The sequence below is a fragment of the Micromys minutus genome (genome assembly GCF_963924665.1).
Source record: "Micromys minutus genome assembly, chromosome: 1".
Lineage (NCBI taxonomy): Eukaryota > Metazoa > Chordata > Mammalia > Rodentia > Muridae > Micromys > Micromys minutus.
In genome coordinates, this window is record NC_137969.1 from 30,226,237 (window position 1) to 30,249,877 (window position 23,641).

General features: G+C 44.9%; 2 protein-coding genes across 2 annotated transcripts; one reads left to right on the forward strand and one right to left on the reverse strand.

Moving 5' to 3' along the window:
- Positions 1-3,916: 3,916 nt before the first annotated feature.
- On the forward strand, positions 3,917-8,606 carry XBP1 (X-box binding protein 1). Its single transcript, XM_080939781.1, is given in 6 exon segments — positions 3,917-4,162; positions 4,854-4,950; positions 6,120-6,254; positions 6,980-7,015; positions 7,018-7,125; positions 7,406-8,606. Coding segments are annotated over 6 exon segments (1,140 nt in total). The 5' UTR covers positions 3,917-3,956; the 3' UTR covers positions 7,964-8,606.
- A 4,755-nt stretch (positions 8,607-13,361) lies between these two features.
- CCDC117 (coiled-coil domain containing 117) lies at positions 13,362-22,492 on the reverse strand. The gene is made up of 5 exons (XM_080917436.1): positions 22,184-22,492; positions 21,709-21,759; positions 16,646-16,870; positions 16,145-16,279; positions 13,362-13,954 (listed from the first exon to the last, which is right to left on the reverse strand). The coding sequence occupies exons 1-5, from the start codon at positions 22,363-22,365 to the stop codon at positions 13,717-13,719; spliced, it is 831 nt and encodes a 276-aa protein (XP_080773562.1). The 5' UTR covers positions 22,366-22,492; the 3' UTR covers positions 13,362-13,716.
- Positions 22,493-23,641: the final 1,149 nt, after the last annotated feature.

Below are 23,641 nucleotides of genomic sequence, written 5' to 3' on the forward strand. Positions count from 1 at the left end.
CTGTTTCCAGTATGATTCGAAATGTTTGCCAGAAAGATAAGAAACCTGGAAAAATATACAAAGGAGTGAAAAGTCAACATTACCACTCTACTCCCCCAACCAAGACCAACATAGAAGCCACTAAAGGTTTCTCTGCTGCCTGTCATCTTGGTCTTTGTCCACCCACAGGGTCAGACACTGTGCCCTGCAGGAATCATCCACATTCTTTTTCTTTCTTGCTTCTTCCTCTTCCCCCCTTCTCCTTCTTGGTTAACTTTTTCCAGCCAAGGTAGGGTTCCATGATTGCTAAGCAAATGCTCTACTGCTGAGCCACACCCCCACCTCGACCTTTTCTTTTTATGCCTAATGGTTTATTATAATGATTATTACTGTGCTTGTGCATGTGGACACGTGATGTAGCTAAGCCTGCACACAGCCTGTGCGTGGGAGGTCAGAGGCAACTCTGTGGTGTTGCTTTTCTCCTTCTACCTTTCTGTGGCTTCCAGGGATCAGTTCGGAGCCAGGGCCTCGATTGCCCGAGTCATCTCTTCAGCTCCTAAAGGCTTTGAATTTCAATGTTTCTCTGGAACAGTCTCTTGTCTCTGGGACCCAGCAGCTCACAGCCCAAGGGATGCTGGTTTCTTGTCCTGCAGCAGCTTTGGTCCCTTTCCTATACAAGCCCACAGAAACAGTGTGCTTCAGATGCTGAGCTGGACCTGCCCATTTTAAAGGAATGGTCACTGGTTTCCCCTGTCATATGGACAGAGAAAATGGATGCCAGGAGGCTCATGGCCCAGCTTGGGAATAACAAAAACATGTTTATTTACAGTACCTTCTCAATGTGAGAAGTGACCCCTTTGTGAGAGTTGGGGAGGGGGTGTCAAACAACCCTTTCACCTGTCTTCCATATCAAATATCCTGCACATCAGATATTGACATTATGATTCACAACAGTAGCAAAATTACAGTTTTGAAGTAGCAATGAAAACAATTTTATGGCTGGGGGGTGGTCAGCACAACATGAGGTGGAAGTTAGGCTGAAAGACACAGCTCTTAAGGGTGGATAAAAAGAGACCTTGTTGGTGTTCCTCCCTGGCAAAGTATAGTCATGGTTTCAAAGAGCTAATCTGAGCTGTCTCTTAGAGCTCTTTGATGTTTGGCATAATCTTCAATTGCCAACTAGCAATTTTACTCATCTTTGAATGCCGAGAGCCTGGATGTGCCACGCACAACCTATTTACAAAGGTTCTGGTGTGTAATCTAGGGAACATAATACCTGTAGTTGCTTTCAGAAAACAAATGTGAATCTGTGAGTTGTCTGAGGTTTCTTGATCTAAATTGCTCTCTTGTTGCTGTCTGGTGACTAACTCCTTCCAAAAGAGCCTGGCTCTCCTCCTTGGATGACTTGGGTGACCAAGAACCAGAGCCTAGATAGACCAGTGATCTAGGGTAAAACCAAACTTTGCTGGTCTAAAAGTGAACCAACCAACCAAAAAAACAAATAAAGCAAAACAACAACAACAACAACAACAACAACAAAACCTTAATCAGTCAAACAATTTTAGCCCCTTGAGTGACTTTGCCACAGGAAACTAGGGTAAAATCCAGCTCTGTTTTCACAAGGAACATTTTATTTTCTCCTCATTAAAAAATACTAATGTGGGGCTGGAGTGATGGCTCAGTGGTTAGAGCACTGACTGCTCTTCCAGAGGTCCTGAGTTCAATTCCCAGCAACCATATGGTGGCTCAAACCATCTGTAATGGGATCCGATGTCCTATTCTGGTGTGTCTGAAGACAGCAACAGTGTACTTATATACATAGAATAAATATATAAATCTAAACCAAACCAAACAACAACAACAACAAAAAACCCTAATGCATGGGGGTGTGTGGGAGACAGATGGGAGTGAGAATAGAAGTCAATGGGGCCGCGGGTTTCTCTGGTGACTAGCTAGAGGTGTTGGATGGGGGCAGAGAGGATATGGAGAGTCTATGGGGTGGTCCTAGCTGAGGTTTCTACCAGAGAGGGGTATAGAGACTGAAGTGGCCTCCCGTAGCCAGGCAGAACTTCCAGAGGAAGAAGGGGCTCATCAATCCACCCAGAAAAGCTTCCATCCAAAATTTGTCTTGCCTACAAGATGTACAGGAATAAAGATGAAGCAGACCAATGGAGCCCACCAATCCTGCCCAACTAGAGACCCATCCCATGTGAGAGCCAACCCCTGACACTATTCAAGATACTCTGCTATGCTTGCAGACAGGAGCCTAGCACAGCTGTCTCCCGAGATGATTCATCCTGCAGTGGATGGAGGTAGATGCAGAGACCCACAGCTAAGCATCAGGTGGAGCTAGGAGTCCTGTCAAGGCCACCACAAGAAGACATAAAGAATCAACTAACCTGGGGCCATTTTGGCTCACAGAGTCTGGGCCACCAACCAGGGAGCATGCAGGAGCTGGACCTGGACCTCTACACAGTTGCAGCAAGTGTGAAGCTTGGTCTTCACGTGGGTGTCCTAACAAGTGGAGTGAGGTTGTCCTGGCCTCTGTTCCCTGCCATTGGATCTCCCTCCCCCTCCTTGGTTGGGCCTCAGTGGGAGAGGATGTGCTTAGTCCTGCTGAGACTAGATGTCCCAGGGTGGAGTGGTACCCAAGGGGGGGCTCCCCTTCTCTAAGGAGAAGGGCAGGGAGTAACGGGGGAGGGGAGATTTGTAAGGGTAGGGCTGAGAAGAGAGGGGCTGTGATCGGGATGTAAAGTAAATAAAAAATAAATTATTGGGTAAAGGAAAAAAAAAAAAAGTAATGTAGGGGCTGGACAGATGACTGTGTGAGTAAGAAATGCCAAGCACCCAGGTGAAAGGTTTGGCAAGGCTGAGCCTGCTGTAACCCCAGTGGATGTTTAATGGGGACCCTGCATAGCCCCAGGGGCAAGCTTCAAGTACACTGTCTTAAAAGAATAGGGCTGAGAGCAATAGAGGACACCCCCCATCTCCTAAAACCTATTTGCACCCCCCCACTCCCACTCCCCAGTGAAAGAAATACGGAAGGCTGGAGGCTTAGCTCAGTAGTGTCACTAGTTATACAGACAGGTGGGCTGAGGGAAGAGTGGAGTCGTAGTCGAGCGGGAGAACACTAGGTTCTGGGGTCAGGACATACAGCCAGACAGACAACTGTTAAAAGCTCACACCATAAGAGTTTAGAAATGTGAAGAAAAATTAAGCCACATGTATTCTCACTATGCAGACTTTATTTATTAATCCCTTACTACATAGTAAACAGGGTTCTGGTGTTTTCTTTTAAAGTTATTAACTAATCAATTAATTTATGAAATAGGGGTTGATCTCTAGCCCTAACTGGTCTAGACCTCCCTATGTAGCCCAGGCTAGCTTCAAAGTGGCAATAAAGCGCTGAGATTACAGGTGAGCACCACCCTACTACATTTAGTTTTGCAACCATCTCATTTCCGAAACACTCGTTTGGTGAAATTTCCCCAGGTGTGTGTGTGTGTGTGTGTGTGTTTGCTAGCCCTAAGCCGAATATGCCACCATTTCGATTTTCGGTTGTACTGGGGGCCGACGTGGCGCAGGTCATTAAAATGTGGTCGGGCTAGGAAAGATCTGTGAGGTTTGGTCTGGAAATCTGGCCTGATAGGACAGCCTGACATTCCGGGTAAACAGCCTCAGCTGGGTGGGGACGCGTCTGCCACCCAGACCTGGAGGACCCTGGACTCCAGCAACTGGTAGTTTCCACCGTCCACCCACCCTAAGGCCCAGTTTGCACGGCGGACAGCTGTGCAGCCACGCTGGACACTCACTCCGCCTCGTTGAGCCCGCCCCCGGGCCTACAGGACCAATAAACGATGAATACAGCCGCGCGTCACGAAGCATCGACCAATCGCAGACGGCCACGACCCTAGAAAGGCTGGGCGCGGCAGGCGGCCACGGGGCGGTGGCGGCGCTGGCGTAGACGTTTCCTGGCTATGGTGGTGGTGGCAGCGGCGCCGAGCGGGGCCACGGCGGCCCCCAAAGTGCTACTCCTGTCTGGCCAGCCCGCCTCCGGCGGCCGGGCGCTGCCACTCATGGTGCCGGGCCCGCGGGGAGCAGGGTCCGAGGCGAGCGGGACACCGCAGGCTCGCAAGCGGCAGCGCCTCACGCACCTGAGCCCGGAGGAGAAAGCGCTGCGGAGGTGGGCCCGGCGGGCGGGGCCGGGGCGCGGGGCGGCAGGGCCGGGGCCGGGACCCTCTCGCCTGTGCCCGCCGGGTGGGCTCCGTACGGTGGATTAGATTCGCCTCTAGTACCTATTCTTGGAGCGCGGAGCTGAGGTGGCAGCCCCTCGGAAGGTCTGTGTCGGGGGGTGTGTACAGGTACAGAACGTGCCTGATGCCCGATGCCCAGTCTGCAAATGCTTGCTCTTTGTGGTCGCATGGCAGGAACTGCTCCGGCTCGCATTGCAGCCACTTAGAAACCCAAACCTGAGAACCGGAGTCAACAGCCTCCGGCATCCCGAGAGTTGGGCTTGGGGAGGGACAGTTGATAGCGCCCCCGCCGCTTTCACGGATGTCGCTCTAGCAGGGAGCCTGTAGGACGCAATTGGAACCAGAAAGTAGCGGGGGAGGAGGGAGGAAACTTATGACGCATCGGGAATGTGTCAACCGGGTGGTAAAATGAGAGCCTGGTGGACAGCCATACGGGAGAGAATCAAGCAAGACAGAAAGCTGTGTGTGTGTGTGTGTGTGTGTTGAGAGGTGTCTCAAGTGTGTTTACTACTGCTAAACCTTATTCTGTAACGTCAATGAAAGTACCAGCTGGCTACGTTTAAAAAGCAAGACAGAGGGAAGCTGGAGATGACTCAGTTATGTTCCTTGTCTCTTCCCAAGGAAACTGAAAAACAGAGTAGCAGCGCAGACTGCTCGGGATAGAAAGAAAGCCCGGATGAGCGAGCTGGAGCAGCAAGTGGTGGATTTGGAAGAAGAGGTAAAGGGACTTCAGGCCATGTTTCATCCCTTCCTTATCAGGGCCCATCCTAAGCTGCTTCAGCCCTTTAGAATACAACTCAAAGTGCCATTTAAAGTTTAACTAGCCTAGCAGATAGGCGGTGAAAGCAGGCATGACTCACCCTGGGCAGCTAGATTCTATCCATAGCCTGCTCGGAGATTAGCTAGTTTGGCTAGATCATTGATTGCTTAAGCTGCAGCGCCTCCTGGCTTTGCACTAAAGCTGCCCCTCCTAGGGTTCACCCACTAACCAATCTTAGCAAGAGCCATTCTTTTGAAAGTTTTAATCACTTAGATCTTAAAATGTGGGTCGTATCAATAGCCCTTTTTAAAAAACCAATTGTCAGGTATACCCCCCCCACTATATTGTCTACTTAGCAGAGTATTAAGTATCCTTAGGGCCTTTTCAAACTGCTTGTTTTAGGTGATTTTTCTTGTCACTCCCCCTTCCTTACATCCCCCAGCCCTGTATCCTGACAGAAATGCTGTCAGTGCCTTTCTTGTGCCCCCGCCATCCCAGCGGCACCCTTTGGGAACTATTCTAGTTTTAAAGATAAGTTTAGTTAACTTTAGCTATTTCTGGCTTGTTTAGTCATTGTCACATTTACATCCACTTATATGCACAAGTGCGCCCTGGTTTGAGTTTGGGTCACCTCACTTAATATACTTTGCAAATTTATACATTTTCCCTGCCAATTTCCATTTTCCTTACAGATGAGTAATATCCCAGTGTATATGTGTACCAGCCTCATGGTTCACGGGGCATTTGCCCCGTTTCTTTGCTCTTGGATCACTACCATTGCATCTACACATGCCTGTTCAAGATAGGGTGGTGGATGATTTAAGGATTATTTTCAGATAGGGTCTTGGGTTGGCCTGTGACTCTCGGCACACCTCCTGTCTCAGCTCCTATTACAGGCAGCGAGCCACCTTACCATACTCTTTTAAAGGTAGTGTAGTAACACGTGTAAATTAAGGCTGCAAGTGACTTTTGGCTGCAATCTACGAGTAGGCATGATGTTGTGACACCATTGATAACAAGCATAGGATTTACCAGGTCAATTAAGGAAACACTGTAGCAAAGCTTCCAGTGAATTCTTCATCAAAGGAACCACACATTTTAATGGCCTCTTCTGCATTTTCTTTCAGAACCAAAAACTCCAGTTAGAAAATCAGCTTTTACGAGAGAAAACTCATGGCCTTGTGATTGAGAACCAGGAGTTGAGAACACGCTTGGGAATGGATGTGCTGGCTACTGAAGAGGTTCCAGAGGCAGAGTCCAAGGTGAAGCTTGTGACTTACCAGATTGGTGTTCTGGACCTCTGGTCAAATCTTCTCTTTTCCTCTTTGAGATTAGGTCTTAATGTCTGGTTTTGGCTGGTCTGGAACTTGTGTCAGTTCTGCTCCTACAGGCAGGCACCTCCATGCTCGCCTAATCAATCCTCAACTCATGATCTTCTTGCCTTAGCTTCCTAAGTGCTGGGACTATAGGCATGAACAAGTGGCTTGTTTTTTGGCCTTTTTTGGGGGTTGGGGGGTAGGGTCTCATGTAGCCCAGATTGGCCTCAAACTTGCTATGGTTGCTGAAAACCCTCCTATCTCCACCTTCCAAATGTTTTTATTATAGGTAGATGCTACTTTGTGTGGTTATGTAAGTGTGTATGTGTACATGGGTGTGGGTTTGTACACATCTATGCTTACATACAGGTCTAAGGAGGATGTTGGATGTTTTGCCTTATCACTGTCCACCCTGTTCCTCTGAAGCAGGGTGTCTCACTGAATCTGGAGCTAGGCTGGTGGCTAGCAAGCCCTGGTGAGCCTTTTGTCTGGGCCTCCCTTGGTGCTGGAGATTTGAACTTGGGTCTTCAGGACTGCACAAGCAAGCACATCTATGTTCAGAACCACCCCCCAGCTCCTTCCTAGCCTTTGGAAGAGCAGACTCACAGCTCCCTGGTGTGTATGTCCTTGGAGACTTTCGGCTGGTTACTCACTTTGGTCTCTCCTTCCAGGAGAATGGAGTAAGGCTGGTGGCCGGGTCTGCTGAGTCCGCAGCACTCAGACTATGTGCACCTCTGCAGCAGGTGCAGGCCCAGTTGTCACCTCCCCAGAACATCTTCCCATGGATTCTGACGCTGTTGCCTCTTCAGATTCTGAGGTAGAGCTCACTGTGCTGCACTAAAGCACTGCTGACGGGCCATTCTGCAGTATCTAAGTGGTGGTGACATACCTAGCCAGGCAAATGGAGAAAGTGTTGGTGGGGTTAGGGGTAAGCAGTCACTTTCCTAGTCTTCAGTGGCTTATTTGGTGGGTGGGTCCTGTGATCTGAGCACATAGGTCCTAAGCAACACTGCAGAACCCAGTGCTAAGTGTCCTTGGGGGGTAGACTCATTGTCACATTCATTCTAATAGTGACTTTTGTGTTTTGCCTTTTGTAGTCTGATATCCTTTTGGGCATTCTGGACAAGTTGGACCCTGTCATGTTTTTCAAATGTCCTTCCCCAGAGTCTTCTAATCTGGAGGAACTTCCAGAGGTCTACCCAGAAGGACCTAGTTCCTTACCAGCCTCCCTTTCTCTGTCTGTGGGGACCTCATCAGCGAAGCTGGAAGCCATTAATGAACTCATTCGTTTTGACCATGTATACACCAAGCCTCTGGTCTTAGAGATCCCCTCTGAGACAGAGAGCCAAACTAATGTGGTAGTGAAAATCGAGGAAGCACCTCTAAGCTCTTCAGAAGAGGATCGCCCTGAATTCATTGTCTCAGTGAAGAAAGAACCTCTGGAAGATGACTTCATTCCAGAGCTGGGCATCTCCAACCTACTTTCATCCAGCCGTTGTCTGAGACCACCTTCCTGCCTGCTGGATGCTCACAGTGACTACGGATATGGGGGTTCCCCTTCTCCCTTCAGTGACATGTCTTCTCCACTTGGTACAGACCACTCCTGGGAGGATACTTTTGCCAATGAACTTTTTCCCCAACTGATTAGTGTCTAAAGCGCCACCCAACACTGGGTCCCTTTCCCCTTCCATCACTGCCTAGAGGATAGCATAGGCCTGTGTTTCATTAAAAGCCAAAGTAGAGGCTATCTGGCCTTCTATAATTCCTCTAAAGTATTTCAAACCTCATAGATGACTTCCAAGTATTGTTGTCTGACACTCAGCTGCCTAAGGTATTCAAATGCTACAGCTTTTGAGATTCTAGTTTATCTTAAAGGTGGTAGTGTGCTCTGTATCACAGGAAGGGACACTTAGGAGCATCTCCCAGCCTGGCCTCAAACTATGTAGCCGAAACTAAGTTGACACTTGTGACCCTCTTAACCCCACCTCCCAAGAGCTGGGCTTTACCAGGTGTGCACCTCCACACCTGCCTCTTGACACGGTCCTAGAGTGGACATGGGACTCATGACCAGCCTTTTACCGTGTCTTTTTTCACTCTCCGCTTCCCAGGTTTCTTCTCATTTACTTCTACAAGCAGAGAAACACCAACCTGAGGAGGCTTGTTTTCCCTCATACAGTAAAGATCGAGAATCTTTGTAAAATTAAGAAAATTTACTATGTAAATGCTTGATGGAATCTTCTTGCTAGCATAGCTTCTAGAAGGTGCTTTCTCCATTTATTTAAAACTACCCATGCAATTAAAAACAAAACAAAACAACGCAGCATCCCTGTTCTCATTTCTAGGGCTGTTGTATAGTTTCTCTTTATTATTTGCTAGGGGAGTAATTTATCCAACTAAAGTGAGCATACACTCTACTTTTTTAAAGTCACTGAAAACTTTTTCTTCAGGCCAGTTAACACCCTTTTGTGGGGGTTGGTATTAAGCCTAAGATGTACTTACTAGGCAAGGATACACAAGTTATACCACTGAGCTACAGATTAAGTTACTGTTTTGCCAGTTTAAATTCTTGACACTTGAGTAACTGAGGGGACATATAACCAATTATAACTTGGAAAGAAGGACTCTAGCAAAGTGTCTCTAGCAGCAGGACATCTACCAGGTGTCTCCTATGCACTGGGAAGTTGTTTTTTCTCCTAATTGACTTTAGAAAGGCTTTAATCCCTCACTGAATCTTAGTGTAGGCTAGTTGTATCCTGTCTAGCATGCATAAGGCCTTGGTTCCATCCCTAGAATACAAACAAGCAAATTTATTCAGGAAGAAAGCAACTACAAACCTTCAGAGATGACATCAGCCTCACTGCCATTCTGCCCTGGCAAAGCATTTCACTTTACACTGATACAGGCAGATTAACAATTTAGTATCTAAATATGTCTTCCTTATTGAGATTACTGTGTGTGGGGGATCAAAGTGAACCTACAGATAGAATTCTGAGTCTAGTCAGTAGGTCCAAGCAGGCTACAGATGCAAACAATACAGTTCATGTGCTGACTGCTACAGTAGGAAGGGTTTTTATGTACACACCTCAGGGCAAGGATCTGGCTGGTGAATCCATAGCTCAATCCCGTACTCAGCAAGGCAAGGTCACGTAGGCCAAGTTCCAGTGTTGTGACTGAAAGCTATTTTATGAATACTTGAGGAGTGTACAGGCAGATATATTTGTCTCCATCCACAGAGCATGAGTATTTGACTTAAAACTCGAGTCATTTACATTTAATAGCATCACACTGAAGTGGCTACTATACTAACAGGATAGGGCAGTGTGTAGATTCTCAGGGTTTCATTTCCTGTACGGATGGCCAAAAAAGACACACTGATCAGCTTTGAGAAAACACCTGGTTTTCAAGAACATTTTCATAACGAAACATCAAGCTGCCTGGGTAGATCTAAAAATCAATCTTTTTACTCAATGAAACCAAATGCTCTAATGTGTTATTCCAAAATTCAGACTAAAGGTCTGCAGATGAAATCCCTGAGCCTCACAAACTAGGCATCTGCCTCATTGCTTTTCTATCAGATAAGCTACTAGAGCTAGACAGCAGACACACAGCCTAATCCAGGAGTATTTCAAATATCCACTCTTGTCTCCTAGAAACAAAAAACTCAGTTCCATGTATAGGTATGAGTTCCCATTGGTACATGTGTTAAGCCAGAGTCAACCTTATATTTTGAGACAAGATCCCTCACAACCTGGAGCTCACAAATTCAGGTAGACTAGCTCGCCAGCAAGCTCCAGGATTCTCCAACCTGCTTCCCAAGTACTGGGATAACAAACATAGACAACCAACCCCTTTAAAAATGAGTGTTAGGGATCTGAACTACAAGCCAAGCTCTTTATTGACTGACTCATCCCCCTAGACTGTTTTTAGACAGGGTCTCTTGTAGTCCATGTTGGGATCATGAGATACTCAATATGGGACAATGACTCTGAATTTGGGATCTCCCTTCAGCCTCCTCTCAAATGCTGGGACCACAGGACTATATAATTACCCCACATACTTTTACCCTGTGACCTAAAATTCTTTTGACAGTCTATTTGTGCAGTGCTGAAAGTCAGTATCAGTGACCTGCAGGGGCTTACATTTCAGTACTGTTCAAAGTGCATCTCTAAAATGCCAAAGTGTGAGGAACGGGGGAACTAAGAGAACCAAATCAATACCTGTCAACCTGCTTTTGAGTATCTCATTTTGTACTCATAAAACATAAAGCCTGGAACTCACTGTGGAACAGACTGGCCTTCAAATTTTGGGGATCCTGCCTCCCTCTTGAGTGATGGAATGACAGGCAAGTACCACTATGTATGCCTCTAATTTGGTATTAATTACTGAGACATACTCCATTGTTTCGATGAAGTTGCCATGACATCACAAGTACTAAAATTTCTGTGAAGGCAACAGTTGGTCAAGAGCAAGAACCCTGGAACTAACTAGCTGGTCAGATACTGAGCTGTAATTTTAACCTTAGTTCCCAAGTTGTTAGATAACTTTTACCCATGTTTTTCAAAATTTGGTTAAAAATAAAACAGTATTTTTCCTCCAACTGTAACCCAAAGATAAAATTCCCTGCCTCCCGAGTCAAGGATCTGGTTAACAAAGAATGACTGAATATGTAGGCAATACTGCCACCCAGTGACCTGTCAGCTCTTAGCATAGGATGAATCAACATCATACACTGCCTGTTCTCTTCAAGCCCTCCAACTAGCGTGGGAGGCTCGGTCACAAGGTCAACATCCGATGTCCCATAGCAGTGACTAAGGGGAATGTTATTGGTACATTAACAAAGGCAAAGCAGCCTGCCTATTCTAGAATAGAAACAGCTCACCTTTAAACCACAGTATCAAACTTGCAGGACAAACTTAAGCTTTTCACTGATAAGGATGCTGCCTTAATTAATATTTAAAGCTAAGGAAAAAAATGTTCAATTTAGATATATACAGGATTACAAGTAAGGAAAAAATGTTCAATTTACATATATACAGGATTACAAGTACTTTAAAAGTTCAAAACACTTGAGTTTTATTGAAAGTAATAAAATACAGAAACACCAGATTCTCATCTTTTAAGCAAACTGGACACATCTTCCAGAATGTTGCTATACTGCAGCATTCTTGTCACCATTAAACAACGCTAGGCTCCAGAACGGTGGACAAATCTGCTGGTTAATAGTCTCCCCTCGGTTTGAAGGCCTGTCTTGTTTCTAAACCTTAGTTTTATCTTTTTAAGAATGAGCAGTTTTAAACTGATTTTTATCATGAGAACTGCATTCTCATATTATTTCTTCATACTAAGAACAAAAAGACCCCAAGCCAAGAACCAAAAAACCCCCACACACCCAACTCAGACTCACTGAAAACACATTTGTTCATCAGAGCTCACCTGCTTTAGATACTTGTTGACCTTCACATTAGCACACTGAGCCAATGTTTAATTCACACTGTAAAAAACTATACAAGATGAAAAGACCTGTTATTCCTTAGGAAAACCTTAAGGCAAAGCCAAAGTCTTATGCTAGAAAGGAAAACCGAACGCAGAGGCATCAGGGCTGTGGAGACAGTTGGATGTAAGCACCACAACGACGAAGATGATTTTTGTACAAACGTGCAAGATAAATCCAAAAGGGAGCACGAAACATCCACTTTCCTGCAGAAACAGGGTCATGTCAGGTATGGACTCCTGACAAGTTAAGACATCTCTGCTCTCAAGTGGCTAGCAATGCATCAAAGCTGTGCCAGGCCTTTCCCAGAGGCGGTCCTGGTGTCCTGGGCCCTTTGGAAAGCTGCCACTTCCTTCCTCCCTAGCGCTGGGCTAACTCCAGACTCTTAACAGCCCCCATGCATTTCTAAACTGTTCTAAGACTTCTTAGCACAGATGTTTCTTTAAGGCCATAAACTTCACAAGTTGGTCCCATTGACACGAGCAAGCACTCGCACGTTTCAACAGAAGACAATTCTCATTCACCTCTGAGTCTGAGGTGAAGAAACAAGTAGCTGGTTTCAATACTGGTTTGAAGGTTGAGTAACTTTATTGTTTAGACATAAATATTTTGTTTAAATATTAAACATTAAACCTTTTCCTGACATCCAGACAGAAATAGAGCAGGAACAACAGGCAAGAGAAGAAACAGTCCAATGAACAGACGTGTGACTCCTATGCCATCCACAGGAGGGATTTCAGCATGGGTTGCAAAATGCCAGGAAGCTAAGTTTCTAAAAATTCACCTGCACTCAGCATAAACCTCCTTACTGTTCTCTCCTAATCAAAGGGAGAAGAAACGCAGAAACTGAAAACTGAACACTGAACCGAGGCGTTCTGTAGAAAGCCACCACTCACCAGACTCTTACTGCTCCACAGCGCTGAAGGACTGCCAAGCCTTCATTACTTGTCCTGCCATGCTGAAGAGCTCTTCCTGAGAAATTAGAAACTTTAACCCTGGTTATTCCCAAAGAACACCTTGAGCCTGGTTCTGGTACTAAAGGGTAAAGATTTCCTGCTGGCAGAAGGCCATCTTCGGCTAACTCTTCGGCTTACCGCACAATAGCTTAAGCACCAGACAATTAGCAATTTCAGTAACTCTCCAAGACACTTGTCCATTTCTTTTCAGCTAATTCACTGTTTTTGAAACCAACATTAAAAAACTCAATTTGCTAATACAAGCACAACTTTCCCTTTTTAAACTTTAGAAGCAATCAGTGTTAGGTTTGGCTGACACAGCATGTCCTTAGGAGTCAAGACTCGTCTCTCACTAGCACTTTACCTCACACTCTTTGAATCAATCACTTAAGTTAACTGAGGTGTAAACATTACTGACCTTATCAGTCATGAAAGGAGAGCAAGGGCTACTGCTTGAGTGATGTGGCTGTACCCACCTGACACTAACCAACACAAGTTTCTTTGCTTGTTCAATTCCTTCACAAGAGTCCTGCTATCTTCGCCCCAGAGCCCCAAGTGTACAGTGATCACCAAAAGTAGCTAAACACATGACTCAGCAATCGGTGCAGTGGCAATTAGGAGCATTCATGTATATAATTATCTCAAGAACAAATGGCTTCAACAATGACAGATGACTTAAGTCACCGAAACACATCCAACATCTATAGCTGTCTTTAAAGAGACTGTAACATTTCTTGGATAAGCCTGCTAAAAAACTCCAATTCCCTTGAGATAAGCTTCCTTGGCAAAAAGTTGAATTCAATAAATGGCTACCCATAACGACAGTCCCAACCGAAGTCACAGGCGGAGGAGATATTACACCCGTTTCATAAAACTTTCAGGCCCCTATACTATGCAGGCAGGCTCATTACTGAACACAGGAGCCTTCTACAACTCGTCAAGTTGGAGCAGAAACTGCTATCTAGAGCTCCATCTCTTCCTCTGTGCTAGCAGCTGTCTCCAGGCTATGGTAAAGCGACATGTCTGTGCGCTGAGGTTCCAGTAGCAGTTCAGTTCTCTGTGGGAAGGCAGTGCCTGGAGCCTCGTGCTTTGTCTGGCTCTCTCTCATGTAGTTCTTAGGGTTAGATGATGGCTTTGGCTTCTCAGAAAGGAGTTCAGGGAGAGGTTTCCAGAGCACAAGCTCCATAGAAGGACGGCTCCTGCAATGTAAACGCAAAGTTTTTTATAAAAAACTTTAGGACATGCAAATAAAGGTCACCTGTAACAAGCTCCTGTTCACTATTCAGCACCTTATAGTGAGTTAAGAGCTGGCGGTCCTGAAAGGGCAGGTCTGTTGTTGGTGTATCCCAATCCATTTAACTACTGCTACAGTTTCACGATTATTTTGATCTTGTTATCTTTCATCAATTGTAGAAATTTAAATCTTTTTTTTTTTTTTAAATTAAAAAAGTGTGGCTGGGTCATGGTGTTTCATACCTTTGGGAGGCAGAGGCAAGTGGATCTCTGTGAGTTCAAGGCCAGCCTTTTCTACAGCTTGAGCTCCAGAATAGTCAGGGCATTTACATAGAGAAACTGTCTTGAAAAGCCAAAGAAGGGGCTAGAGAAATGGCTCAGGGGTTAAGAACACTGGCTGCTCTATCAGAGGTCTTGAGTTCAAGTCCCAGCAACCACATGGTGGCTCACAACCATCTGTAATGGGATCTGATGCCCTCTTCTGAGTGTCTGAGGACAGCGACAATGTCTTTTTCTCTTCACAGCAATGGAAACCCTAACTAAAACATCCTAAAAGTGAACATTGTTTCCAGCCTTCAAACATGTAAAAGCTTACATGCTGGAGACTGAACCCAGGACTCATACTTGTAAGTCTACTTCTTAGCAATATCACCAGCTCTACATGTATTTTAAACCAAACTAAGCACCAAGTCTTATAGACAGCAGTAATAACAGATATCCAACGTGAGAAGGAGGGCCTTTGAACTAGGTGCACTGGTGCAGCTTTATTCCAGTACTCAGCAGGCAGAGGCAGGTGGGCTGCTGTGAGTTCAAGGCTATTCTGGTCTACATAGTGAGTTCTAGAATAGCTGGAGCTACAGAGAGAACCTGTCACAAACAAAACAACAGAAGAATAGGGCCTTTGATTTGATTTAGTGCTATAATTTGAAGTAGGTATGTTGGGGATGAAGTTAAGGCTGAGGATCACTGAGCCACATGACTAGCTATAATGATACACAGAGGCACATTTTTAATGAGCAGTTTTGCAAGACTACAATCTTGTGATACTGAGTCTAATCTATGGTGAGCAACTACTCTAGTGCTACATCATTTCCCTACTCCTATGGATATCTTATTTATTAAATTAGTATACATAAAAATGGAATCCTGGGCAAACATTAATTTCTAATGCTCTTTGTTTCATATAGTTATGAAGTAGAATGTTTTGCAGTTAAACCTAAACAGTTACACTGAATATGTATAATAAAACCATTTTTCTCTGACTGTAGCTGGGAGCAGTACCTGTGACCAATCACTTGGACAGTGCAGGCAGGAGGGTGAGGAGTTCTAGGCTAGCCTGGGCTACATAAGCACCCATCTCCAAAGTAGAAAAAAATTTCCTTACCCTTGGTATAGGAAAAATCTTCTGGGACCCAGAAGTAAATGAGAAGACAATGAAGAATACTCTCAAAGGCTCAGTTCTGGAAAACTACTGAGAGCAGCAGACACTATTTTGAGCAAAAGGGCAATGTGACCTGCATACACAGTGGCTACATGACTGACACACCCTCAGGGCCGAATAGTTAATTATAAACTTAAGCTAGGGGCTGCCGGAAACCTGGATCTCCCACAAGCAGTACCTAAACTGCTCCCATGCGGCCTAAAGGCAACAGTGCCCAGCACTACTGAGGTCTGTGTCCCAAGAGCACTTTTCAGATCCCTAAATTCATCTTGGTGAGTATTTAGTCTCCCAGAACAGGTTGGAAACTGAGCCTCTGTCTCTTGAGTGCTGCTGGAGTCACTTGTGTAGCCACCATGCCTAGCTTAAATTATGTTTTACATCAAGTCACATGAAGGAAGAATATGAACCCAGGGTACACAATAAAATTCCCACTCACCCCCCCCCCAAACAAACCAAAGAGTTAAAAACACTAAAATGACCTCACAAGACTGTGCTATGATTTGTGGGCTTTGTGATATTGATTCCAACTGTTACTAATCTGACACATCACCTTCTGTTCCCTAGTCCCCATGCTGAGTCTGAGCAATTAAGAGAAGAAATAAACCAGAGCATTCAAAAATGTGGCTCCTACTCCTCCTCAGACTTTAAGACAGTGGGCCCGGCCCGAGCCTTCCCAGGTGTCAGGGTCAGCTAAGTGGAAACGCTATGCACTTACATAGATTCAATCATCTTTGTGAAGACTTCATCAAATTCCCTCTTCAAACCCGTTTTCATGGTGTCAGAAAGGACAAGACTTGGGAGGTGGCTAACATTTCTGTCACTTTCAACCTCTTCATCTTCGTCAATTATCCTAAATGATGAATTGAAGAAAGAAAAAAAATACGGTCAAGGCATTGTCTATTTCTTGTCGTAAATGAACTAAGTTTGAAACTAAAGAAATAAAAACCACAGGGGCTGCAGCAAGAAATCATTAGAGAAAAGTGGCCAAGGGAGGCTGCTTTTCACTGAGGAGAAAGGTTTGGAATAGAGTCAAGTTAAAAGTGTCCTGGAAAACTAAGCCTGACATGGTTAGCTAGATGCTTAGTCAAGCTCTGAGAATTTCATCTACCACAGAGTGTCTGTTATTTTCTTCCAGCATCACCACACCACCCTGAGCAGCCTGGGAGCGAAGTGTGAAACAGAACCAGCAGGACCACGAGACTTGCACTGTCAGTACCTGTCCTCAATCTCTTGAAGCCTTCTTCGGGCAACTTCACACTGTGGTTCTCCAGTTGTCTGATCCATTTCTTCACAGACAGCATCTAGCATGTTAGGCATTGAAAGGCCACCAGGACACGTGTTTACCCCATGACCTGCTATACCCTGATGTGTGCTGAGAACCCATTCATCAGCAACTGCACTGAGTTCCACTTCAGTCAAGCGCTTCTTTCTTATTGGACACCTAGAAGGAGGAAAGCAGCAGGAAGAGAGGGAAGAAAAGCAATCCTATTACAGATGAAAGGTAAATCATTTCTCTAATGAATTAATTCCTGCCTGCCTCTGCCTAGACTGCTGGGATTAAGGATATAAGTTACCTGCCCATATAAAATTTATTTAGTTAAAAAAAAAAAAAGACCCATTTATTTTATGTTCAAGTTTCTCCCTGTATGTATGTATGTATGTATGTGTACTGTCTGTGTGCCTGTGGAGGTCAGAGGAGGTCTCAGATGCCCTGGAACTGGACTTACAGAGATCTGAGCTGCCATGTAGGTGCTTGAAATGGAACCTGAGGGTTTTCTGCAAGAATAAGTGCTCTTAAGTGAGCTGCTTCTCTAGTCCCAATTTATTATTTCTAATATCAAATTATTAAATATAAACATTTCAATTTTTCCTAGTTAGAACATTATGCCTTTTCCCCCCTCCCCATAACTTCTCTGAAAATCTTTCTTTCTTACTAAACAATTTATGCAGCACCTCCATGATTTTAAACTTTAAATTAAAAGGAAAAGTCTGTAGGAATGATCAAATGGAACACAAAGCAACAGAAAAGACAAAGTAGGGCTGGAGAGGTGGTTCAGCAGTGAGGAGCACTGCTGCTCTTCCAGTGGACATAGGTTCGATTCCCAGTTCCCACGTGGTGATTCACCAAGTGTGTAACTCTAGTTCCAGGGAATTCTAAACTCTGTCCTAGCCTCTAAGGAGCACTAGACACATACCTGGTACACAGCATAAACACAAACACCCATACATTAAAAAAGACAAATAAGTAACTTCTCCCCAGCTACACTGCCTCCTTCCCCCCAAGTGGCTGGCTTTGACTGTATTTCCTCACACCAAACACACATAATTATTAAATTTCTTGCCTTTGGCTATGTGTCCCTGACTGATAATGGGATCTACCTTTCTTAGTATAATATACTTCACCTGCATCTTAGATATGTTAATACTTAAGAGAGACCTTAGAATTCAAACCCAGCTTGAAAGTCAGGATTAGAATCCAGATAGCCTGACTCTTACCACTATGCCTTGTCATTTACCCCCTTGTTTTTTTGAAAGGAAGTTAACTGGCTCTCACATGAACTCATTCATCAGCACTATGAGATGTGCATTGTAGGCTAAAAGCGGCACAGAGCAAGTAAGACAGTTGGCTGCCTTGTTTTTCCTTTTCTTTTTGACAAGTGTTTAGAGCCCAAGCATTCTCCTGCATGGCACTGTCATATATAGCAACAGGACTAGACCATAGGCATATAGCCAAAATGACCATCCATCATTCCTACTCCAGATTCACTAAACTGGGAGTCAAAGGGAACAAATGATTTAATCCATGTCAACACTGTGGAAATCAATGTTAAAGTCTCAGGAATATAAAAATCTGACAGTGCCGATTAAACTTGTATTTTCAAAAAACCAAAAATCTACTATATGTATGATTTAGACTTTTACCTCATTCTAGTACTAGGAATATCTAGAGACAAGAAGCTGGAGGATCAGGAGTTCAAGGTTAGTGTCTGCTACATATTAGTTTCAAAACAACCTGATTTACATGAAATCCTGTTCTAAAAAAAAAAAAAAAAGCATTAAACTGGATGTGGTGGTACATGCCTGTGAAACATCAGTTAAGAAAAATTATAAATTGAAATAGGCAATTTCCCAGAACATCTAATAAATAAATGTATGAAATTGTTCTTTGACTTTAGGTTGTTTTATGTCCAGAGGTTATGTTGCTAATTGATAACTGAACATCAATAGTGATTAGGAGCAAACGTTAATTAAAAGGCTTCTAGGAGCTGGAGAGATGGCTCATCAGTTAAGAGCATGCACAGCTCTTGAAGGACCCAAGTTCAGATTCCAGGTGGCTCACACCACCTGTAACTCCAGTTTCTAGGGACTCTAATAGTCCTGGGCTTGAACGGAGTAGTGAGGGTGGCAAGCTAAGCAGTACACATCTGGGCATCCATCTAAATGTGTAGGCCGCCCTGTTGTTTTAAAAACAACATTCCCAGCTGTTCCCTTTTACCAATGAAGACTTAAGAGCCAGATGCTGGGGGTGAAAATGAAGCAATTAAGACGGCTGGCTTAATGAGCTCAGCTAGCTCAGAGGCAGAGCAAGCACCCAGTGGCCTTCCTTAGCTAACGACTGTCCCAGAAGGAAGCTTTCTCTTTCTCCACAGTGTCTTAAATACCTTCCACTCAAAGGCCCTCTTTCTGCTTATGTTCACTCCGTCAACTGGCGGCTTGTTCACCTCTTGACCTAGAGTTGACTTTAGGTGTGCCCTAGGGCTGAGCCATACTTGAGGTTTTTCTAGTTCGAATAATCTAGTGAATCACAATGTGACCACAATATGCCTTCTTTCAAGGTCGATATTTCTCCATCCACAAATCAAAGGCAGCTAACTTTTTGTTTGAGACAGAGTTTCTGTGTAGGCCTAGCTGCTCTAGAACCTGCTTTCTAGATGAGGCTGGCCTTAAACTCAAGAGATCCTCTCCCAGACAAGGTTTCATTTTGTTGCATTGGCTGCCCTTGAAGAGATCTGCCTGCCTCTGCCTCCACAGCAGTGGAATTAAAGGCATTTGCAACTGCACCTACCTTAGTGACTACACCTTAAACACTAGAATCAGCAATTCAATAACCTATAGCACTACAGAAGACATAAAAAAGGTTCTTGAGTTATATAGCAACCCCAAGGCAACAAACCCCCAGATCTAGGGGTTTTTGGGCTAAGGGCTAGGTTGATTTAAGGCAACTTTTTGGGCTGGGGCAAATAGCTCAGTGGGAAGTACGCTTATCATGTTAAGTATGAGGACCTAGGTTCAGAACCAACATTTAAAAAAGCAAAGCACAGTGACTTGTAATACTACCACCAGAGAGGCAGAGGCAGGAAAATTCTTGGGCTCTATTTGACCCTCTAATCATACAAAAATTAGGTGGGGTGGGGGGCTCTGGAGATGGCTCAGTGGATAAAAGTACAGTACATGCTGTGCTAGCATGAAGAACAGAGAATGTGTAAATGACAGGCAGGTGCAGGAACCCACCTGTAAATACAGGGCTCAGCAAGTGGACAGGAGTCACAGAGCAAGCTAAATGCAAGTTCTGGGATTGAGTGAGACACCTGCCTCCAAATATAATATTTACAGTGATTGAGGAAGACACCTGAAGTCAATTTTTGGCTTTTACACATATACACACACAGCAGCAAGGCTGGGAATATTGACACTTTAATCCCAGCATTTAGAAAGCATAGGTAAGTAGCCAAAGCTAGCCTGGTCTACAGTTCCAAGACAACATAGTGAGCCTTTGCCTCACAACAAAAAGTGGTGGTGTACTTGGGAGGCAATCTCTAAATTCAAGGCCAGCCTTGAAAAACAAAACAAACCAATCCCAAAACAATAGACCAAAAAAAGCCAACCAAGTAGAAGGTGAAATGGATGATTTCTGATATCTAAGATGGGCTTACTTCTGCTTCCCTTAACCCTCATTCACCAAAAAAAAAAAAAAAAAAAAAAGGTATTTTTCAGTACTCCTCTCTCCTTCAAGACAGGATTTCTCTGAGTAGCCTTGATTGTCCTTTAACTTTGAACTCTGCTATCTTGGCCTCAAGCTCTGGGACTAAAGGCTTGGGCCACACTTCTGGCTTTAAAACAAACAAACAAACAAAAAGTATCTAAGTATCATATCAGTAAGTCTAATTAATTCAAAATTATTTTTAGTTCCCCCCCCCCTTTTTTTTAAAGACTAGGGTCTCAAGAGTCCCAGGCTGGCTTATGAGCCAGTGTGTTTCAGTGTCCAACGGGTGTTCCAATGACTTTCAATGTCTGATCCTCCTGCCTCCACCTTCCTTACTAGCTCTTGTTTTGCTTTGTTTTGAGAGCTGGCCCCAAATTCTCCATCTCAGCTCAGATGACTGGATCAAATCTTCATTCTCAGAAAAGAATTTAGTTTCTAGAAGGGTGGGGCCCATGTAAGATCTCACAAACTACCCAGGACAGGGCCTGGCACAAATGAAGCACAATGCAATGGGAGAGCAATTGCCTAGCATGTGCCAGGCCTTAGGTTTGAGCCTTAGCCATAGGAAAACCAAGAAAGCAAGGTGACTCAGTAAGGATGCTTGCCCCTAAACCAATAACTTGAATTTGATTCCGGAACCTGCATGGTGGGAGAGAACCAATTTTCAAATGTCTTCTAAATTCCACAAACATACCTACTGTGTGATATGTATATATTTAACAATAATGATTAAGAAAAGAAGCATGGTGACATGTGGGCTTAATCTCAACACGCAGAGGCAAGCAGATCTAAGTTTGAGGACAGCCCTGGTTAGGCAGGGCTACATAGTGACGCTGTCTTAAAACAAAACAAAAAACAGGTAGACCTTGTATATACTCATTTGAAATAAGCTATAAGACAGTAAAGACAAAACCAAACCCCAATGCACTGCAGAGTGACCAGGTATCTGGCTACAAGGCTACAGAAAGCACACACAGCCTTACATTTTTAAGTTTCTGGACTCTCTTCTTAAGGAGAGAGAAAACAGGTTACAAGGTTACCTCTGTGGAGAACACAAACTCTTCCAATACAGCCTGTTATTTTCTTTTCGTTTTTGTTTAATACTCTGTGTCTGTAATGGCAGTTCAAAATGCAGGTGAATTTTCCTCTACCTGCCCGCCACAGAGTTTCTGCCTCTAAAAGGCAAACAATGTCACCAGTTTAAAGAGATACATATGCATCACCTTTTCAAATAGGATACACGTGTTATAAACTAACAGTGATCACAAAGAGGACAAATTGGTCCCGAAACTTACTCATCATCCTCCGCCAATCGCTTGTGTTTCTTTCTACAGTGAATGGAAACACTGTTGGAACAAACAAAAACACACCAGTCACTCAAGACCGGAACTTAAAACGTAAGATTTCTGCATCATGTATTTGTCGCCTCGCTTATCCGTATCTCCCGCCACAAATTGAACATTCCTTCCTTAGCTGTGATAGACCGACACAAGTCCCAAGTGATCACGTTTTCCCCGGGACTCAAAGTAACCACAGACAAGGAAATCTGAAGTTGTCACTTCTGTCGGGGCAGTGACAGTTGAGCACTCGCTCCAAACCCATTTCTGCTCCCCACACTGTGTCCCAGAGGCATTCAAAGTTGTCCCGCCCGGCGGCCGCGCGACTGGAGAGAAGCGGCCAGGCCGAAGACCCTCGAGGGTCGCCGGTCCTGCGACCCGAGACTCACGGTTAACGTCCCTCGGGGTTAACGGGCCTGCCCCGCTTGCTTACCGTCCGCGCGCTGTTCTCCCGCCCGGGCTGCTCGGCGAACCGCGGACACCGGGCAGCGGGGCCAGGTCATGGCCGGCGGCTCCTGGCGGGAAGGCCCGGCCCGCGAAGGCCGGCGGCGGCTGCAGGAAGTCCGCGCTGCTGCTCAGAGGGAGGCCGCTGAAGGGCCGGCCGAGGGCTGCCATGGCTTCCCAGATGAGGCTGCGTCCGCGACCCCAGTCGTTCGTGGTCCCAGACCCCGCAGTGGCCGCCACCGCCGCTACTCAGGAGAACCCGCCTCTGAGCCCTCTTCGACCCTCCAACCTCACGCCTTCTAGAACCCTCCACTCTGGACCGCCCAGAGACACGTCGGGATTTGTTGTGTATAGAGAGCCGCCGTCGTGGGGCATGCCGGGACTTGTGGTCTTTGAGGACTACAAGCAAGATGGCTGGCGGGGTCGTAAGCGAACCGCGGAGGTCAGGTCGCCCTAGAGTGACAGACACCCAATCCCTATACAGAACGTTGAGCTGGGCATAGTGGCTCAAGACGATCTTCACAGGTCTTATAAGGTGGAGGCAGGATGATCAGATACGTTCAAGGCCAGCCTTTGACTATGTAGTATGGTCTATGCCAGCCTAGTCTACGTGAGACCCAGTCCAAAATAAAAAACGTTATACGCTTTCGTTTCTTCTATAGTAAACAGGATAATAAAAAATATTTTCAGAATTGAAGTGAGTAGTAAATGAATTAAAAATCTAGAGGTGAAGCTGGGCATAGTGGTGCACACATTTAATACCAGCACTCTCTGGACAGAGGAGGGAAGATCTCTGTGAATTCCAGGTCAGTTTGGTCCAAGTAGCGACTTCCAGGCCAGCCACTGTTACAAAATAAAATAAAAAAATGTCTAGAAGTGGCACCTGGCAACTGGAGGTATTATTCTAGACTCTATAGTGAAAGGAAAACCAATTCTAGATAGTTGTTCTGGAACTTTCTCGTGCAGGGTGGGGCTTGGTGTGTGCTCCCTGAGTACACACGCAGTCTTATGCACACATACAACAACAATAATAATAATAATAAATAGAAAATTAAAAATTAATAAAAATCTGGGCGTAAAGTGTGGCTCAGTGGTATGGCACATATACAATACCACAAAATACACATAAAGCATCTGGATGATGTAGCACATACATCCGGTCAATCCCAGCAATGGGGAGGTTGAAGCAAGAGAATTGTTTGAGTCCAACCTGAACCACAAAACAGGATGCCAAGGCTTAGAAAACTCTACTTCACATGTGTGCATCTTTCAATTCTTTCTGTGTTTTATTATTATTATTTTAAAATATGACTTATTATATAAATATTTATTTATATTTACACGGTCACTGTCTTCAGACACACACCAGAAGAATTCATCAGATCTCATTACAGATGGTTGGGAGGCACCATGTGGTTGCTGGGAACTGAACTCAGGACCTCTGCAA

Bases quoted from the DNA above. Each gene is read 5' to 3' on its own strand.
- CCDC117 (XM_080917436.1), bottom strand. From the start codon at position 22,365: ATGGCAGCCCTCGGCCGGCCCTTCAGCGGCCTCCCTCTGAGCAGCAGC. The intron at 21,760-22,183 runs GTAAGCAAGCGG...TTGTTCCAACAG, and splicing joins GGGAGAACAGCGCGCGGACG to TGTTTCCATTCACTGTAGAA. The intron at 16,280-16,645 runs GTACTGACAGTG...TTCATCATTTAG, and splicing joins CTTCAAGAGATTGAGGACAG to GATAATTGACGAAGATGAAG.